This window comes from Conger conger, chromosome 16 (genome assembly GCF_963514075.1).
Source record: "Conger conger chromosome 16, fConCon1.1, whole genome shotgun sequence".
Classification (NCBI taxonomy): Eukaryota; Metazoa; Chordata; class Actinopteri; order Anguilliformes; family Congridae; genus Conger; species Conger conger.
Window position 1 is genome coordinate 2097273 of NC_083775.1, and position 17884 is coordinate 2115156.

General features: G+C 45.6%; 1 protein-coding gene across 1 annotated transcript in view; it reads right to left on the minus strand.

The window, feature by feature from the left end:
- The window catches only part of crhr1 (corticotropin releasing hormone receptor 1), a 131233-nt gene extending 114655 nt beyond the window's left edge, over positions 1 to 16578 (minus strand). Inside the window, exon 1 of the mRNA XM_061223939.1 lies at positions 15221 to 16578. Within this exon, the coding sequence (XP_061079923.1) occupies positions 15221 to 15244 (24 nt within the window). The 5' untranslated portion in view covers positions 15245 to 16578. The remainder of the gene's footprint in view (positions 1 to 15220) is intronic.
- Positions 16579 to 17884: the final 1306 nt, after the last annotated feature.

Below are 17884 nucleotides of genomic sequence, written 5' to 3' on the forward strand. Positions count from 1 at the left end.
TCAAAATGGCCAGAACATGGGGGAAACACAGATGAACCCGTCTGAAGATATGAGCACACAGCCAGCTGTTGTGGCATTGTTTCTCTAGTCTCGTCTCGATTCTATATTTGTCGAGTTTGTGAGCTCCTCAAGCTGCCAGTCCCTTTAAACAAATCCTCAATTCAACAAACAAAATGTCAAACGATGAGTCTCCTGGAGAGATTGATACGGATCCAATTTATCTTCATCTGAACTGACAAATCACATCAGTCTAGATCCTAAAAATTCTGAAACAAACGGACGTGTTGACAAAACGAGATCAAAGGTCCAGGAGTCTCCTGAGACATTCAGCCCACCATGAGCACAGGGCAGGCTGCAAAACAAGCCCACACACACACCCACACACCCATCCATCCGCACACGCACACGCAGACAGACTGACAGACACACACGCACACACACATGCACACACACATGCACATGCACACACACACGCGCACACACACACGCGCACGCGCACACGCACACGCACACGCACACAGACTGACAGACACACCCACCGCGCACACACACACGCACACACACACACACACACACACACACGAGCACAGGGCAGGCTGCAAAACACGCCAGCACCTGATGAGCACACACAGGATTTAACACACGCACACGCAGACGGACAGACAGACACACCCACGGCCACGCACACTGAAACACACGCATACGTAAATACACACAGACACACAAAGAAAGACAGGCGCACAAAAACACACACGGACACGAGCACACAACATTACATTACATTACAAGGCATTTAGCAGATGCTCTTATCCAGAGCGATGTACAACGCACAACACATACACATACACAAACACAGAAAAACACGAGCAGGCGCTAGATGGCTAAAGGGGAATATCACCAGCTGAGAGATGCAGCAGAACTGTGTTCATGAAGTAGAGACTGGCCCTGGCATTTAACGCGCGGCGAGATTTCAGGACCGACTTTGATCCCAAGTCTCAGAAGCTTAAATGGTTTCAGATCAGATGACTCATCGCAGTCTGAGTGACTCTGGGAAGTAAGTTAAGAGAAAATGACTGAATACAGGAGCGACACTCTGTGCCCTTGTGTGCGGCCATTTTATGTTTTTTTCAGATACAGTCTTCCTCTCATGATCCTGCTCTCAAGAGTCCCCTCTCACTGGTCGGCCATTACGCCCATGGAGCGAGAGTTTGGGCCAGACATCCAATCAGAATCTGACCAGCTTCCGCCAAGGCCCACACATTACATTACATTACATTACATTACATTACATTATTGGCATTTGGCAGACGCTCTTATCCAGAGCTATGTACAGTTGATTAGACTAAGCAGGAGATAATCCTCCCCTGGTGCAATGCAGGGTTAAGGGCCTTGCTCAAGGGCCCAATGGCTGTGCGGATTTTATTGTGGCTACACCGGGATTAGAACCACCGACCTTGCGTGTCCCAGTCATTTACCTTAACCACTACGCTACAGGCCGCCCCACACGCATCGGCGCTCTCTTCCTGGTTTTGGTATCAAAAATGGCCACAAAACCTTCGCAAACCTTCCTTAACCCCGCCCCCAGAGCCCAATTCACCCTCAAAATACGTCATGTCACGCGGGAAATCACCTGCGCAGTTAGAACCTAAAATAAAGTATACGTCTGTGAAAATTGCCATTGTTTTACTTGAATGAGTACGGAGCACAAATCGAAAGCTCAATTTTCCCCTGCTAAGTCTTCTCAAATGTAAGTCGCCTTGGATTAAAAACATCAGCTAACCAACCAGCCTAACGGTCCACATTGCCCTCGACCATGTTTGGGTTGAATTGCCTAAATTAAATGCCCAAGACAAAGAGCCGTCACAAGCATTCACCGACTCATTGCCTTCGAGCGAAGCAGGCACCTAAAATGGCCTCCGCGTCTGGAACCCTGGGAGTTTATGGGGGCAATTACTGCAAGCATCGTGGAGGAAAGGCATTGTAATAGATTAGCGAGAACACCCCTTTGATTGCAGCCTGCAGCAGGATTTGGGACCCACTGAAAATAGACTTTGTTCCACGACATGGTAGACTTGCAAACTCACTAAACTTTACTTTTCTTTGAAACTTTAGCTGTCTTTGCTATAAACAGACTCTCACTGGGATAATGAGACGGGTACACCATTGGGGGAAAGCGACATCTTGCAAATGTGAGAACAAATGAGCACATAAAACTGCAGCTAAAAGTAAGAGCAAGGTCCAGTAAGCCTGCGGTATTAAAAAATACCTTTTGAACAAACGGCATTATTAACAGTGCTGCCTCATTTGATATTTGAGGGAAAACGTTAATTTGCCTTCACTAACGAGCTCCTTTACAAAATGCTTTGAATTTGCTCAGTGAAGAAGTCCTACTCCAAAAGCAAATACTTTTCCTTTTTTTAATTTTTTTTTTTTTTTTTCCAAATTAAATGTGATCAAACAATGCAAGAACTAGTTCTGTGGGAACAGAACGCACCGTTTGAAGTGTTTGTTTCCATTTTTAAATGGAGCAGAACACGCAGTACCTCTCTGCCCCTATCAACAGAGCCACATCACAGACACTTTGCTTCAGAAGCCTTTGCTCATCTCAATCTGCCCCATCATAATGCAGACGTCTCATCTCCCGTTTGGCAGAACTGCACGGTGTCACTCCTTTAATTGAGCGATTACAATTATTGATTGGCTGTGAAAAGCTCATATGATTCCAGTTAGAACAGTCGACTGTGCCAGTACATTAATTGAGCGATAAGAATTATCGATTGGCTGGTTGTGGAAAGAAAGAAAAAAAAAACATCAGAACACTACACTGCCATTCCGTCAGTTGAGTGATAACGATTTTGATTGGCTGTGACAAAGTTCTAGAATGGAGCCCACAGTACATTCAACTCCGGGTACAGTAAAGACAAAATGGCGTCCGAATTCCTGACATGTCATATATAGATGTCAATCCGATATCCAGATGGGAAATTGACGACGTCCACAAACGTAACGTTTAATTTAACGGCTCGTTTTCAAAGTCAGCCCTCATGGATCGATACAACACAGAACACTGTCGGCACCGGATTGCTTCGAGAATACTTTATGCAAATGAGACGGACACACCTACTCCGCCCACCCCAGAACGTATTTTTATTAAAATTGTGCGGAAAAGCTGAGCCGGGCTGAAACAGCGAGTTACAATTACTCTAACTGATAATTTCCTCGCCCACTCGATGCGAGAGCGCTTTGACTCAGCACTTGATTACAGGGATTTGCATATCAAATGTTGCTCAGTGTCTTGGGAGACTGGCAGTTAACCGGTCATTGCGATCCTGTTGTCCGATGGGTGAAGACGCCCTTCCTGGAACGAGTCGAGACACCCGCGCGACGTTCCTCACGTCAACAGCGACTGCAACGTCTTCTTCTTCTTCTTCTTCTGCTGTCACGTCAGCTCGGAACGCCGCTCGTCTTTCAGAAGTTGTCGCTTTCTTTGCCTGACTTATCGAGGCCAAGCCGTAAGAGAAGCGGGAAGCCGTCAAGGTGTTCTATTTTAAGAACACGTCTACACGCCGGGTGCCTCGCAGAGCTAGACTTGGCTAATGCCCGCAAGACTAACACATGCCAAAATGACCGTCTGGACGCACAGGTGTTATTCGTCGATCTTAGTTTTATGGTAAGCTCTGAAAATCCTCCTCATAAGCACACAACTCCCTATGTTGTTTGCGGTTGAAAACACTGCCAATTACTCGAAATAATCTGGTTTCCTTTGAAACGGAATTTGTTGATTGCATAATGAAGAAGGAGTTCTGTATATTGAAAAGGCATTTGTTCATGAATGTTTACCGAAGACACATCTCATGACATTGGAATTGTAAAGTTCTGTGTTCTGAATGGTTTTAAAGAATCGAGCTTCAAAGAAACCAAAGTGAATGGGCTCCAAGCAGATACATTCTGCATTTTTTTTCCACACTCTTAAACAACATATATGCACATTTAGCCTCCCTGTCTGCCTTATAATTCAAAGGTCTCAATTCGTTTCATACATCCTAATTTTTATTATAATGTTATTCATCCTCCCCTTATTGTATGGGGTTGGAACTCGTATTCAGATCGGCTGGGGTCTCGGGGATTACGGTTCCACCACACGAGCAGGTCACATGACGCACAGCTGGATGGAGAATCAACCGGTGTTGCTGCTCTCAGGCCCTCTGTCCACCGGGCTGTTTCCAGTGTTTACCACATGAAATCCCACGTCGCCCCTGGTGACCCACGGGTGAACATTCAAGTGTGTGCACACTGCATTCTCAGCCCCGGGGTAACCCGTCCGCTCGCTCTGACCTGCCAGAGACCCAGGCTGAACCGCTGGAGGAGAAAAGCCCAGTGCACACGTAACGGGAACAGGGTCGCGAGCAGAGTCACTGTCTCTCACTCCATCACTATCTCTCACTCCATCACTGTCTCTCACTCTATCACTCCATCACTGTCTCTCACTCCATCACTCTATCACTCCATCACGGTCTCTTACTCCATCACTGTCTCTCTCTCTCCATCACTCCGTCACTCCATCACTGTCTCTCACTCCATCACGGTCTCTCACTCCATCACGGTCTCTCACTCCATCACTGTATCACCCGGAAGAGCTGAAAAGACTCCATGATGTGTAAGACAGTGATATTAACGGGGGGAGAACTGCGAAAGAGAAGGTGCGGGATGCAGAATGAGAAATGGAACGTCTCTTTGCTTTTTAAATTATTTTCGGTTCTTTCTGTTGATTCCTTGTAACTGGTGTTTTGGGATGGATTGAAAGGAGGACTACCTCAGAGTATCTTAAAAAAAACCTACTAATTTATTCATCTATCCATCGACCTACCTCCCAAAAGCATGAAAAATTCAGATAAAGCAAAAGTACTGCAGAACAGTGGTGGTGTGGGAGTCACTCGACGATGCCAGATCCGCTTTGCCCTGAGGTCGGACTGTCTAAGCAAAGACACAGAGCTCAGAGAACACAGCCACAATGTTTGACACCTCTCTGAGAACGGCTAAGGCACAGCCACACTGTACCAATTACCTCCAGCAAGCGGACCATGCAGCCATTTCAGCACAGTCTAAATCAAATCCATTTTTGTATTGCTCACAAATCTCACAAACGTTTACACGTACAGTGATGGTATGGTTAGGAGAACACCACAGAACAGAGGAAGAGGCAGAAGAGGACAAAGGCACATTGTTGTCTCTGATGAAATGAGGGCCACCATTGTGGACCATGTAATTAACCATGTAATTAACCATGGTCTTACAATGGCAGAGCCTGGCCGAAGAGTGCACCCCAATGTGGGCCAATCATCCAAACATTCCCAAGGGAAAACAGGTGCGCAATTGTGCGATATAGGAATTCCTCATGGCATTTCAGTTGAACAGTAAATGCATGTTTGAAGTCCATAAAGAATACAAGACCTATACTGTGATGTATTTGTGATTTCCAACGGATTCCCCTGCACGGCTGTGTTTAAAATGTTTCATAAAATGTTTTGGAGAATGCACCTACAGTGAGAACAGGAAATGGACCAAAGTGATTGATAAAACCTTTGATAAACAGTACTGTATTATGTTGAATTACAATACCGCTGTTAAGCATCTTCAAACATTATTAAGTAAAAATTAAAAAAATTAAAAAAATGCCTGTGGTTTGTTTTATAATCTCCCATTATGCTGCAGCGTTTCTAATCAAAATGTCCACCTTCTGCACCAGTAGGGATCCCTCCTCAGCATACAATTACACAGAAGTGCTATTTAAGAGATTATCAAAGGAGCTCCTACATTAAAGCACAAGAATATGCACGCATCTCTTGCATCCATACCTGAATGGATGGCATCTCCAGAGCCGACGTAAAGCTGTGTTTGGAGGAAGGGCCAGTGCCCGTATGATCCATAAGGTCATCACAGTCCTTTCAGATTCCTGAGACCCATGATGTGATGAAGTTTCACATCCACCAGCTGGCCCACAGCCTCCCTGCAGTTCCACTGGGCGAGTTCATTCATTCATTCATTATCCTAACCCGCTTATCCTGAACAGGGTCGCAGGGGGGCTGGAGCCTATCCCAGCATACATTGGGTGAAAGGCAGGAATACACCCTGGACAGGTCACCAGTCCATCGCAGGGTACACACACCATTCACTCACACACTCATACCCACGGGCAATTTAGACTCTCCAATCAGCCTAACCTGCATGTCTTTGGACTGTGGGAGGAAACCGGAGTACCCGGAGGAAACCCACGCAGACACGGGGAGAACATGCAAACTCCACACAGAGAGGCCCCGGCCGACGGGGATTCGAACCCAGGACCTCCTTGCTGTGAGGCGGCAGTGCTACCCACTGCACCATCCGTGCCGCCCTGGGCGAGTTCAATTCATGCAAAATCATTTCAACAATTCATTGTGATATTTATGTTGAAGCTTTATGTTCAGAAAACACCTCGGAGACCAATTTAACAGTGATCCGGTGCAGATACTAAATGAGTCCAGATCTCCCTCTGTGTGACGCCTATGTTTGTGACCTGTCAAAACCCTGAGAACACCCTTTCACCCAAACTCACAAATGCTGAACAATAATCATTACATTACATTACATTACATGACATTTCAAGCACAGACTGAAGACCCATGTCTTCAGGCTACACCTTTCCCTCCCCAGCTCACCACCATGATTAGCCTTAGACTGTAATGGCACTTATGTATAGATTGTATAGATATTGTTACTTGTATAGGTATTGTTATTTTTTGTATTCTAGCTGCAATTGTGGTATGCTAGTTTGAAAGTTGATTGTACTCTTAAAGGGTTCTGATTTTCTGCATGTTTACACTAGGACTCGGAACTATACTGTCCTCTCAGGTCCTCTTTGCACTTGTTCTTGTGTTTAATTTGCACTTTGTTGTACGTCGCTCTGGATAAGAGCATCTGCTAAATGCCATGTAATGTAATGTAACATTAGACATTTATCTGATACTTTTTATCCCAAATCAAGTTATAGTTGATTAATCTAAGCAGGGGACAATCCCCCCTGGAGCAATGTGGGGTTAAGGGCCTTGCTCAAGAGCCCAATAACTGCACTGATCTTATTGTGGCTACACTGGGGCTTGAACCCACAACCTTCCATGCCCCCATATCCAAGACTTATACACTGGAGATGGGGTGACAGTCAACCCGCCGGAGTAGGGGTCAATTCCATTTCAATTCAATCATTGCAACAATGAAAAGCAATTAAATTTTTCAAATTTGGAAACGGCGGATGTCTAATGCTCTTTGGGGATTCATGAATTTAAATGGATTTGACCCCTGACCCTGTCACCCACTGCTTCCTGTTTACCAGACATCGGTTCCCTCTCAAGGTCTGAATAGCAGCTGGTATCAGTAATGCCATGTGTAGGTACATTTTGCTTGACGACAGTCCCTCTTTACCTATTCCGTCCTTATGATCCCATGGTTACGGTTTAAGCACAAAATGCTTTACTGAGTTATACAATAGATGCGTGCACACACACACACAGGTGCACGCACACACACACACACACATTCTCTTCACGAACAGTAAACGCATGTCAGGACTGCGCATATATAATTAGAATTGAACAGCAAAGGCTGTCAGGGTTACGCAATACCGAGAAAGGTTCCACGCTGCAGTGTTCAGAATGTTGAGCGGCCTTTCGTCAGGCTCCTATGTAATCTCCCCCATCTGCTAGCCAGGCAGCTAGCGCTAATGGCCGTCACATGGTCTCCGGGAGGTCGACACCTTGGCATGGCCTTTTCCGTCTGATTGCTTCGGACATTTAATTACACCACACACCGCCCGCAGGGCCACACAAGCCTTAATTACCACGCCAGCGCATCTCGGAAAACAAACTGACATTTGCGACTGAGTAGTTAAAAAAAAGAAAAAAAAAAGAAAAAAAAAAGAAAGAAATAAAACAAAGGAAAACTGCTTCCCCCCCAAGACAGATATTTTAACTGGGGCAACAGAAATTGTAGCTTGCGCGTTTAGAGGAAACGGGGACTGTTTGTCACATTTTTTATTAACAATTATTCAACCGTATTATAACCTGCCATCTTCCGTTCCCCTTTAAATGAACCCAAGTGGAGTGGAAGGGCATTTTGGTCGCACTTCAAGTGAAATTCAACCCGTACTCCACACAGCATGGTGTGCGTTGGGATAAATGTGAGACATCTTGTCGCGAGCGCTATGGCATCGTTACTAGAGCTCAGATTGTGACATACGGGCCATGACGTCATCGTGCGTCATAGCGTCCATCCCAGCATGCATTATGGCAGCTGTTTGTCATGAGCCGTCATGACTGTTCCCGTCAGGCGTTGTGTGTTGATGCGATTATACAGGCCTTCACAACAGCCTAATTTCATTTAAAATAATTCTTTGCACCGGTTAAATGTGTAGTCCCCAACACAGCCTCCGCAACCTCTGCCATGTTGAGATTTAATCTCACGTCACATGGAGCTGACTAACACAATGCCTCGTTTTAAATATCAAAACAAAAACACACTGTTGAACAATTAATTACAAAGGCGCTTACATTTGTAGTTAACTGCTTAAATGTTTAATAACATGTTTTTAGCATGTAGCATTCATGTATTGAGCTTAGTCACATCACCACGCTATTCCAAAATGAATTTATGCATACATTTTGAGCAATGTCATCCCTAATCATTCTGTCCCCATATGCCCATTACAGACCCTACCAAGGTTTCATATTTTCAAGCGTTTATCATTGTACCGTCTGACTGCAGTGTGTAAGAAGGCCTGCAGGGGGGCGCTTGCTCCTGGCCGGCGCATGGAGGGAGAGGAGCGCTTCCTCATTTGCCTCCCAGTGCTTTCTATTTAAGTATGAGGAAGGCGCTCATGCAATGGGTGGGCCCAGCTAACACAAAACATTCTCACAACGTTGCTGCGGCAAGGTCATAACCTCGACACAACATTCCAGCAACCTCGCGGGAACGTTGCGTTCACTGTGCACGCTCATCTCTGTTGGGACCTCTGTCAGCCTCCTCCCTTGGTTTCAAGTGCCTTGAACTGCACTTGTTCCATCTATTCTTCCGGCCCTTCGGAGCGTTCAACCGACAGAACAAGCCCATGCCCATCCCCGTTCTGGAGGACATTCCCAAACTCAATCCCTGATCTGTAGGACATTCCCAAACTCCATCCCCTGGTGTGTAGAACCTTCCCGAACTCCATTCCTAATCCATAGAATATTACCAACCTCCAGCCCTGATCTACCGAGGGCCAAGTGATTTAGTTTAGTTTACTTGTTTGTTTGGGTCTGTAATCGCAACAGCCAGAGACATTTTGATGAGTTCATCGCGATGGACTGGGTAAACAGTCTGAGAGAGAAGCTACACACCCAGGCAGCGAACGGTCAGAGACACGCAGACTTCCTCCCCACCCTGCGGGAGTGGTGCCACCGCTGGGGCGTACCTCACACGTGGGACCGGTACTTCCCCTTGTGGTTGATGTGGTTTTACAGGCCCCTGGGCCTCCAGTTTGACCCGTTCATGACCCGGCTCCATTAATGAGCTGGTGCAGTTTATCGACACAAACAGTGTCATCAAAGAGCGTGTTTCTGGAGCGCATACAGAGCATGAAGAAGTACCCAGCCAAAACCTCTCCAAAACCACTCCTTGAAGGAGCCAAAACCTGTCCTTGAAGGACTGGAGGTTATCGGAGTCCAGGCACTGCGTGTATTATTAGAGAGCACCCTCTGAGTGTTTCCACGGAGGCAGCCGAGAGTCCACGCTTAATCTCGAAGATCTGAAACGACCTCACAAAAGCGCACCATCAGTGCTACACGATTAACTTTGAAAAGGTCGAGCCCTTGCTCACGTCGGTTAATAATAGCCAGACACTCGCACTCAGCCAGGACTGCTCTCACACAGACGAGGTTCATCCTTCCCTTCTCTGACTTTCATCAGAGCGGATCACCATCCATGACTGGTTATGACAAAGCACACAACCGGTTGTGTGGTAGATGGCCTGTGATCTAAGGGGCATTACCCAGCGGACATTTTCTTTTTATTAAATAAATAAATAAATAAATAATAATAATAAAAATCCAGTAATACTGTGCAGTAGCATTGGCAAACCAGCGCTCTCAGAAATACAGTGACAGCGGAGTTGCATTTTGATTCTTCAAGGACCCAAAATTTCCCAAATGTACCCCGGGAGTACAGTAATGCTCTCTTCGGTCACAAACGAGTACGTTTTCCTAGCAAAAAAAGGTACAAATTAAGGACTACAATTGTATGAACTTAAAGGGTACCCGCTTGGTTGGGTTAGCCCCGGCCTGGTTGGGTTAGCGCCGGCCTGGTTGGGTTAGCCCCGGCCTGGTTGGGTTAGCGCCGGCCTGGTTGGGTTAGCGCCGGCCTGGTTGGGTTAGCGCCGGCCTGGTTGGGTTAGCGCCGGCCCGGTTGGGTTAGCGCCGGCCCGGTTGGGTCAGCGCCGGCCCGGTTGGGTTAGCGCTGGCCCAGAAGCTGAATTGGGACACTGGCATTGGCTCGACTTTCATTGAGCTCAGACCCACTCGTGACACGCCTCGAGTCAATTCTCCTTCAATTGCTTTTTCATTCATTTTCTGACATCCCTGCCTGCCCAGCATTGTACTTCATTCACTTGGTGGCATGGTGCCCTTTGCCTTTTTTCCCCAAAAACCTTTTCTCCCCCCCCCCTGCCCAAGTTCTTCTCAATCAAAGGTTGTGAGCCTGGAGCTGCAGTCGTGACGCCCAGGCCTTGCACACGGAGCACGGCGGCACGACAACGCCTTCCAAAAATAAACACCTTTTCACAGGTCAATTAAAGTCATGCGTCTGACTTTTTCAAATGTGAACGGCAATTTTCATGTGAAAACAAAACGTGCTTGGACTTGAAACAGCATACTGTAGGCTACTTTCTGCTCTAAGTGGGGAATATTTTTATTGTTTTTATTATTTTTACATTTAGAGAGAGGCTGTTTAACACACCACAATGTAAAAGAAAGCATGTGCGCTAGCCTGTTACAGAGGTTCATGCGTATGTAAATCTGTACTGTACAGAACAGACCAATGCTCGTCTCACACTCTCTGACAGCAGAATGCATTCTGGGGGAACCTGGTGCACGGCTGGAAAGAACTGAGGTAGCAGCAAGGCCAGCCAGCCTAAAATAGACCCAGTGCACCCGCAGCAGGACCAAGCCAAGCCCCAGCACAGTGGACTCCCATAAACAGTTGGCCAATAAGACTACGTTCACACTGCAGGTTGGGGCAGCCTATAGCCTAGCGACTAAGGTACATAGGGCAGCCTGCAGCCTAGCGGCTAAGGTACATAGGGCAGCCTGTAGCCTAGCGGCTAAGGTACATGACTGGGGCAGCCTGTAGCCTAGCGGCTAAGGTACATGACTGGGGCAGCCTGTAACCTAGCGGCTAAGGTGCATGACTGGGGCAGCCTGTAACCTAGCGGCTAAGGTACATGACTGGGGCAGCCTGTAACCTAGTGGCTAAGGTACATGACTGGGGCAGCCTGTAGCCTAGCGGCTAAGGTACATGACTGGGGCAGCCTGTAACCTAGCGGCTAAGGTACATGACTGGGGCAGCCTGTAACCTAGCGGCTAAGGTACATGACTGGGGCAGCCTGTAACCTAGCGGCTAAGGTACATGACTGGGGCAGCCTGTAGCCTAGCGGCTAAGGTACATGACTGGGACCCGGAAGGTCGGTGGTTCAAGCCCCGGTGTTGCCACCATAAAATCAGCAAAGCAGTTGGGCCCTTGAGCAAGGCCTTTAATCCTGCATTGCTCCAAGAGGGATTGTCACCAGCTTTGTGGATAAAAGCATCAGCTAAATATCAAATTATTTATTATTAAATAAGGTAAAAGCGACATTCACACTGCAGGTAAAAAGGCTATGTTCACACTGCAGGTAAAAGTCTATGTTCATACTGCAGGTAAAAAGGCTATGTTGACAAAAAGCTATATTCACACTGCAGGTAAAAAGGTTATGTTCACACTGCAGGTAAAAAGGCTATGTTAACAAAAAGCTATATTCACACTGCAGGTAAAAAGGTTATGTTCACATTGCAGGTAAAAGTGGCCATTCATACTGTATGTGGCCCTAAATCCGATACGTATCCCATCTGTGGAAATGCGAGCGCAGTCGCAGCGATGGAACCTGCTCCAGAGGGTCCAAACTGCACTTACAGTGTCTCCACACAGGGATCGATAGGTTTAATGGCTTTTAACGGAAATCCCCAAGGTCATGTCACTCAACTGTCAGATGCTCATCACATGTCCAGAGACGAGACTGAACAGGAGAAGGCTTTTTTTCTCCGTAACGCGAAACACACTTCATTAGCAATTCACTTGTGTGTTCCACGTCGCATTATTCCCTGTCACACAAGATGAAAAATAACTTTCCAGAACAAAAACTGCAGCCAACATATGTTCGGCAAACCATAAACCGTCCCCAACAAGCTGAATCCAAACACATAATTCAGTAATAATCACCATTCCTTTGCGTTCTATGATTACCAGTTCTCTCAAAGTCACCGAAGGCTTGGCCTATATAATGACTGATTGTATACATGATTAACAGAATCAGGCATATCAAAAATGAACACAGAACTGAAAAAGATATCAGGGAAAAATAAAGTCCTTCAGTATTGGCATATTATAACAAAAAAATAAAAAATAAAAAATAAAAAGATATATTCTGAATGTTTTGACACGCTTGGCTCGGAACCAGAGCGAGACGGCCCTTCTGAAAGAATAATAACAGAGTCGATTCTAACGTGCGAAATATCCGTTGGTTCATTTAGCACCTTTAATGGTTATATTTGGATTCTAGAAAGACATGTTTTTTTTTGTGTGCGGATACACCATTGAAAAACGGGCTCATTCTGTATGTTTATTTGGAAAATCTAATATTAAATCATATCACTGTTACAACAAGAAACCAGAAGACCGCACCATCCGCAGGAACTGCAGCAGTACGCGTGATGCTACCGTATTTGCCCTGGGTGGGATGACGCATTCAGGTGCGTTAGAGATGGGAAGGCAAGGGAGAATGCGAAGGTTGGACACTGGGGTACAAATCAAAACCTCAGGGTCATACTGTGCAATACATTACTGCTACACTTCATCATGGGAAGCGCCATAAATCGCTTGTGACAAAAAGGCTACCGACTGCTTGGAAGGATGCCTTGCTACGGCTGCAACTACGACTACTCTGGGAGACCGTCCGGGGTGCAAACGAACACGGGGGCATGTTTAAACAAGGGGATTTGGCATAGTTGCATTTGCGCTTGGACGATGTTGTTTGTTTTCACTCATGTATTATAGCGGTTCTCATCTGTGAGTGGCTGGACGATTTGAAAACTTAAAGAGTTATTAACAAAGCTGTGTTTTACCACAATGAAAGTAATGACATTTCAGAGTATTTTTAGAATAAGTGGTGATATGTGACCGCCACAGACTCCAAATATACGTCATTTAAATCACTGTCTTTTGCGTCATAAGACGATATAGATTCGACACATCTCACGAGCCAGCAGAAACTAAGCCTTGCTGGAAAACAACTAGAAGCGCAGCAGGGGCACGAACGCTGTTCCAACTTGCCCCCGCCTGTTATAAATGCACCAGCTACAAAAACTTATAATGTAACGGTGAATATGCCATGTAGACCATGCATTTATTCAGTCGGATTTAGCACTCACACTTAACAATTTCTTCCGAGACATCAATTTCATATAAATGGTGTCATATGCGGTTAGCACAGACAGTATAGACAATTTCTACAAGACGAAGATTCTACAAGATAGTCAGATGAAAAATCTAAAACGGTAAGAATTGTTGGATTCATAAGCTTTTGAACAGAGCTTTTTCCAGTCCATTTTCCGATATTTTGAAAGGCTGTTTAAACTTGCCCCGTTGGCTGGGCACGTTACATCAGTTTCACTCCCGCTTCTTTCAACTGAACTGTAATCGCCAGGAACGTCCCAGAGCTGTACCGATATCCTAGTCGCAGCAAAGACATGTATTTTCTTTCTGGACCAAACATATTTGCTCTCAGGTGCGAAAACCTTAAATAATTCACCTCATTCATCCATTCAATGATGTTTACTGTACTTATAAAAGCTGTCAAAATTGTGTCGACATGAGGTTTGATTTTATAACCACATACAGAAGCTATCACGGCAAGGCCAGTCGTAACTTCAAAATATATAAAATATGCCAAAAAACTTCGTTGTGAGAACCACAAGATAAGCACGATAGAGTTGTTTGTATTACCTGCGATTACCACCGACTTGGAATTATAGTAAAGATAAGACGCTTTAAAAACGTTGTATTTGTTCGCAGTTTAAGCCACAAAACCTGCATTTTAATCCTGGAAGCTTTCAAGCGGCCAGCTTACATCATTTTAATCAAGGTACTGAACTTTGTTGCGACACTCGCGCAGATTTCGCACACACCGAGAAGACGGGCTGTTGATCCGGGTAGTGTGTGTACAGCAAAAAGTCTGAAGCGACACAGAGTAGACTACTGTAGTTTAGCCACGATTTGTTTAAATCATAGGCGTTTTAGAACGGAATTAATCCATTTGTATCATACCTCTTAAACCAGATAGATAGACTGTAAATAAGACAACTATTGATTTTCTTTCAGGGAAATTGACCGATTTCACTGCTTTAATTTCCCCACTCAGGCTATTGCTTTAATGGTCATTATCAAGTTGCAATAAGATGTGCATACTTATGAACTACGGATGCGCGCATAAATCATGGTCTACGCTTTCTCAAGCAAAACAATCATCATTAACGGCATTAAATAAACAGAGTATGCTCGCTCTTGCGGACTCGTTTTACTGGACATTGGACAGTGCATCACTCCAGGTTCGACTCTGGCAGAATCCCAAAGTGGGCTGCACCTGCTACGCTGGCCACGGACGAGCCTTTAAAAAAAAAGAAGCTTCTGAACACTCGCAAGTAAGAAATCATTTTCAGAAACAAAACGTTGTGTTCAAGTTGTGGAACGCCATTTGACACGAGACAAAGCAAAGCTATGTTGCGTACATTTATAGCCTTGCCCCACTGTGGGACGACTATATCTCATGGGGATTCGGCATATTTATGTTTACGCATTATTTTGTAAACACGGCAAAACAAAACAGTAGGAACTGGCAACAACAACAACTCACCCCTAGGTGACGGATGCAATGCATCTTTGAAACTTCAGCTGCAGATGTCTTTCAAACTGTTCAACCCGTCTCTTTCGCCGTCTTCGAGCCAGGGGATGCTGCGCACGGCTGCTCCGCCCTCGCTCAGAAGCGATGCGATGTTTGACTTCAGGAATTAGTGTTGAATTGATTCCACAAAGATATAAGCCATCGTTTATCAATGTGTCCGTCCCTTTTTCAAACTTAAAAAGTAATCTTTTTGTCCTTCACATGATACGTAGGCTACCAAACGGACAAAAACATAACGTTAATGAACCATGACAAAATAGAATTGCCTATTGCCGCAAATATATTAAACAAAAAGGCTGCGCCGCTTTGCTTACTACATCCTGGCGAATTCTGACAGAGGTTGGTTCGTTATAGTCGCGATAGGAAAGCCGCGTAGCCTAATCCTTTGCGAAAACGCTTTGGTTTTCAGTCCGCAAAACGTAAAGAAATGCCGACACATTTGCGGAATAACAATTTCTCTTGACGTTGCTCGTCTAAATGCATGTGAAGTGCATGTGTCTGGATGAAGCCTATGCAAGGTATATAAGTGACCCACAAACGCTTAAATAAGAACAGCACACGCAGTCAAGACAATGGATGATGTGGCATTCGTTTAGTCCATATAGCCGATGGATGTATAGATAACAAACTTCAGATTATACAGCCTTTCCGCAACTCTCGCTGATTGTATTCCTCTCTCGGCGTTTTGTTGCCTCATTGACGGACTCTTCAGGGTTGCATCCGTGCCTCGACTGTCCCCTGTCCTCCGGCAGCTGAAAACAGGATCGTATTTAAACGACGTATTTACACATGCCCAGAGCGCGAGTGAATCGAAGACGGCTAACTTTGACGAACTGCCCGTCAACGAGCCGCGGAGTTGTATTGGCGAACTTTGGAAATATCCTAAGCGTCACGGCAGCCCAATTTCAATTCTCAAACAACTCATCACTGACGTGAGCATTCGCGCAGACTAGATACTGTACTGATCCTGCGCACTGACTTCACCAAAACAATCAGATGTGTCGGTAGAAACCTCCGCACGACATTTCGAAACGCGCGATCTAGACAGTGGATTTCCAGATTTCAGTGTGACATTAGCCGCACCTCTCTACTAAGATTTAGGTTCATGTTAAGAGTCCAGTGTGCCCGCCTTTGGGTGTCAGCGCAGCTCGTGGTTGCCCAGCCGCCGTCTCCGTGGTCCTCTGTTTAGTCCAATTACGGTCACTTCTGCGCGAGCAAAGAATGTCGCATGACGCGCGGGCGGTTATCATTCAATTTCCACATTGGGGTTCACAAGTTCGGTTTACTTTCATAAAAAGCAGTCGCACTGGTTCTGCGACTGCCAATGCCGGACTCTCCTCCTCGCAGATAAAGTACCCACTTCGCGTTTCCCGTCGCCGCCCCCGTTTCGATTAGTTCAGCCTCGCGCCAGAGAGTGCATTGCCCGGTCCGGTTGATTTGTCCGCACATTACGTTAAGCTTCGGGGATCAAACAACGTCGCTGATTGGCCCCGTCGTAACCAATACACACTACAGCATTCAAAGAATTTGAGGCAGTGCAAGAAAGGTCCGGTCATGGTTCAAACCCGCACGCGGGACTGCGGGGAATTATCAGGAGAATGCTTTTGCGCATCAGTTCGCACGATAATATTCTACGGTAGCTATGTATTCAAGTAAGGGCACGCACCTGAGCCAAACGTGCTTGATTTAATCAAATTGCGATCAGATAATAGGATTCTGCATTACATTTCGCTTTTTGAAAACTGTAGCCTGCTTACTCTTGCAAAGGAAAAAGAAAAAACAATCGAGATTGCGACGCATTCCAAAATCTGCTTTAAAATATATATCTTTTAAAAAAGCACGAAGAATACATGTGAAGAATCTGAACCTTTTCTGACGTGTTCTCGGTTCTCGCAATACTGAAATAAGTTGAAAGAAAATAACTAGGTTGCTGCGGAGGAAAACACTTTACAACTGCCATAAAGAAACCGATTCGTGCCGCGACGCACACCTGTTCCCCGGGCCGGTGAGTCATTCATTCGCGGATCGTCCACGGAAATAAATTGGTGTTGTAAAGCGGGCGACAGCGGCAGAATGTGTTCAACGGACCTGCCAAAATGAGCTGCGGCCCAACTCCTGCGCTAAGATCTTTACATACTCAAGCAACGAAGAGCTGTTAATTAGGCGGATTATTTTGCTAATTTGAAGACGGCAGATTTAGGATTTAGGTCTTTATCCAACCGCAATGGTGGTTAATCATACATTGAACGTTAAAAAAAAACAATTCAATGGAAATAAATGCGTGAAAAGATAACAATGGTGGAATATTATATTCAGGACACATTGTCGTAAAATCAGAGTTCCGACGAGGATAATGAATGTAAGTGGGGTAAGTTTCAGTTCCCCCTGTATACGGCACAGGTATGCATTCCTAAAACCCACTTGAACCATGGATGATCATCAAGGTTCTAAGAAAGAAAAAAGAAGGAATTATCCTCTCTGTGCCCACAGACAGACGTACACACACACAAACACTCACACACACATTTACACACACAGACACGTACACACACAGACACTCGGCAATAGGAATAGGCAGCTGCCAATGGCTTGAGTACAAAGGCAGAACACAGTCGA